At 37.2% G+C, this 3,201-nt stretch overlaps 1 protein-coding gene across 1 annotated transcript; it reads right to left on the bottom strand.

Moving 5' to 3' along the window:
* Positions 1-794: 794 nt before the first annotated feature.
* On the bottom strand, positions 795-2,397 carry LOC121268036 (peroxidase P7-like). The gene is made up of 3 exons (XM_041172142.1): positions 2,120-2,397; positions 1,582-1,776; positions 795-1,403 (listed from the first exon to the last, which is right to left on the bottom strand). Exons 1-3 carry the CDS (start codon positions 2,336-2,338, stop codon positions 849-851), a joined length of 969 nt encoding a protein of 322 aa, XP_041028076.1. The 5' UTR covers positions 2,339-2,397; the 3' UTR covers positions 795-848.
* Positions 2,398-3,201: the final 804 nt, after the last annotated feature.

The following is a 3,201-nucleotide window of genomic DNA, read 5'->3' as shown; positions in this document are numbered from 1 at the left end:
TATGCTGGATCTAGTTCTTCTTTTGAAGGGTCGAGCCAAAATTGAAGAAGAAGAGAAGAAGAGACTGAAGAAGAAGAGAAGAAGAGACTGAAGAAGAAGAGAAGGAGAAGAAGCAGGGAAAAGAAGGATGGAAGATATATTGCACAATAATTAAATTATGCAAGCACAAAATAAACAGGCGGTTAAACCGACCATATGCATGTATGCACAATAATTAAATTATGCAAGCGTAAAAATAAACAGGCGGTTAAACCGACCATATGCATGTATGCACAATTACTAGTAATAAACATATAAGTTTTATTAAAATTAACAAGCTTAAAGTAATTACAAATGAAAGGTAGTGCAGATTTGCACTTACACAAAATCAAGATAAATAAGGAGACTCAGAAAGAAGAAGAGACTGAAGAAGAAGAGAAGAAGAGACTGAAGAAGAAGAGAAGGAGAAGAAGCAGGGAAAAGAAGGATGGAAGATATATTGCACAATAATTAAATTATGCAAGCACAAAATAAACAGGCGGTTAAACCGACCATATGCATGTATGCACAATAATTAAATTATGCAAGCGTAAAAATAAACAGGCGGTTAAACCGACCATATGCATGTATGCACAATTACTAATAATAAACATATAAGCTTTATTAAAATTAACAAGCTTAAAGTAATTACAAATGAAAGGTAGTGCAGATTTGTACTTACATAAAATCAAGATAAATAAGGAGAACTCACTCGAGAGACCTCTGATTCCTCTCTACCCTGTTCTTGAGTATATATATGTATAACATACGTGCCATTCAACCACTATTAATTTATGGTTGTTTCCATTAATAATGACCAGTAGTATTAATTAACTATAGTTCACTTTACTACATTGCAAGCGAACTTCACCTTGATTCCCAGTCAATGGTTTTATATTTCCCATCTTAACCATTGACTTAGCAAAAGCCTTTGAAAAGGCTTTGGCATTTAAACCGTACTTCTTCACCAGCGCATCTGTGGAGCCTCCACTGAACAGAGCTTGATCAGAACCGAGAAGCCCCTTCTGCTTAACCAAGTTGGTGAAGTATGCTGTATCAAAACGAGCTTCTGTCGGGTCCAAAGGTGCGAGATTGAAGTCCCCTCCACTTTCTGGACATGTGGCTTGAAGTTTTTTCGCAAATGCGGGGTTGATGTCTGTGCCGTTGTATATTCGGTTCCTGAAGGCAACACAACGTGAAAAGCCTAGAGTGTGGCCGCCGGAGAGTGCAACCAGGTCTTTTTCATTAAGTCCTTGCTTCTTGAAGTTTTCAATCAGTGCAGGGAGGTCCAAAAATGGAGCCGGAATGTCGATGTCGGCTAAAGTCCTGCTGGCTGTGGTCGAGTCTCTCCTCCCTAGCCGCACCTTCCATGTTGGCCCTCCTAGCTGCATGCACCACATTCACACATTGCTTCACGTACATAATACATACACAGTTAATAGTGTTCATACATGCTAAACAAACGATTTAGTCAACCGATTACTAATTCCTCACGATATTTGGAAATGGTACCATGTCAAGATTTTGGGTATGTATATTAATACAAAATGACATTATACGTACAGCTACGACAGAGTCTCGAGCTGCGACAGCCAAGATGTCTGCGCATGAGACGACCGGACCTCCACAAGCTTTGTCTACCTCCAGCTTGATGTTGTCCACCACGTCGAATCCTCCGAGAGAATTTTGGTTAGTGAATGCATTTTTCTCGCTGTCAATGGTGGGTGTAGGATCCAGAAGAACTGAAGCATCGCAACCCTGTTATTTTGACCAGAACAAGAAGTAGTTGTGCATCATATCCATGTGTTGAAAAAATATTACGGAAATAAGGGCATGCGTGCAACTAAGTATCCATTTGATACCAAGTACTCTTGATACCAAGAAGAGATTTTCGGACAGTACTAGGTGTACAAGCTAGTACTCTAATTAAGAAGTGATTTTCGTAAAATTGCCAACTAGAAAATAACTTCTTGCATTTTTTTCCCTCTCCAATAAGTGCATTTAATTTCCAAACTTGAAAACTTGTATCAAACGGCGGGCCCTAATTCGATGAAGATCAAACGGGCAAGTTAAGGGAGATAGCGTTGGAGTGAGTACGTACATTGACAAAACAATCATGGAAATGCATACGCAGCAGAAAAGCACCAACGCGTCGCTGTTTGTATATTGCAGCCTCGACGACCCTTTTGATGGTGGGCAAAGCTTGGGGACAACATTCGCTGTAGAAATCCGGAGAGAGTTGTGAAAAACCTGTGGTTGCATTAAGAGATAGCAAGAAAAAGGCAAGCTGGAGACAAAGAAGCTGGCTACGTGAAGCCATATCTCAAATCTAGCTCTAATGAATCTGTTGCGACTATGTATCGATCTAGCTATTGATAGATTTGCACGCACACATATTTATACATACATATATATATATATGTATATATATATATTTCACAATCAACTTGCACTGGAAGACGTTGATCAAACTTTAGGTTAAAAACTAGTCTTGGACTTGGTCAGGAAGAAGCAACATATGTCAGCCCAAAAGCCAATATATATATATATATATATATAGGAAACTGTTCGAGTTTCATCTGGAACTGTACGTATACCGAAGTTTCTTTCTAATTACTACACGGTTGAGGGCCGGGCCCTCTTTTCTTGACTAATTCCGAGATAAAAGCAGGGTTAATTTATCGGTTCATGTTAAGATGGATGAAAAATTTGTGACGTAACAAAATCTTAATGGTTTGAACGTAAAGGAGAATGGAAAATATTGTACTCAAATTTGTATATTAATTTAAGAGTACTACATGATCATGATCTCTTAATATGGTTCCTAATGAGATTTTTCAACTTTATTTTTATCAAGTGCACATCTTAGAAAGGTTGTGCCTAAGATTTCCATACATGACATAGTTTACTCAGTCGTTCATGGGAAACAAAGATCTTTATTTTATATCTTACGTACCATACAAACAAGAAGTTAATTTCTAAATCATTAATTTAATTCCTTCATTAATTTCTAAATAAATGGTCAATATTTATTTCGTGCTTATCCCATCAATAAATAATCATTAATTAATGTTATCTTATAAAATCAACTAAAATCATATGTAACATATCGAAATGATATAATTTGATGGTACGTAATTAATTTGTAAGACCCACGCAGGCATGATGCATGCATTGATTTAT

The sequence above is a fragment of the Juglans microcarpa x Juglans regia genome, chromosome 5S, assembly GCF_004785595.1.
Source record: "Juglans microcarpa x Juglans regia isolate MS1-56 chromosome 5S, Jm3101_v1.0, whole genome shotgun sequence".
Lineage (NCBI taxonomy): Eukaryota > Viridiplantae > Streptophyta > Magnoliopsida > Fagales > Juglandaceae > Juglans > Juglans microcarpa x Juglans regia.
The sequence above is the reverse complement of the archived record's forward strand: the minus strand, read 5'-3'. Positions and strand labels throughout refer to the sequence as shown.

Bases quoted from the DNA above. Each gene is read 5' to 3' on its own strand.
- LOC121268036 (XM_041172142.1), bottom strand. From the start codon at position 2,338: ATGGCTTCACGTAGCCAGCTTCTTTGTCTCCAGCTTGCCTTTTTCTTG. The intron at 1,777-2,119 runs GTACGTACTCAC...TCAAAATAACAG, and splicing joins TCCATGATTGTTTTGTCAAT to GGTTGCGATGCTTCAGTTCT. The intron at 1,404-1,581 runs GTACGTATAATG...TGGTGCATGCAG, and splicing joins CTCGAGACTCTGTCGTAGCT to CTAGGAGGGCCAACATGGAA.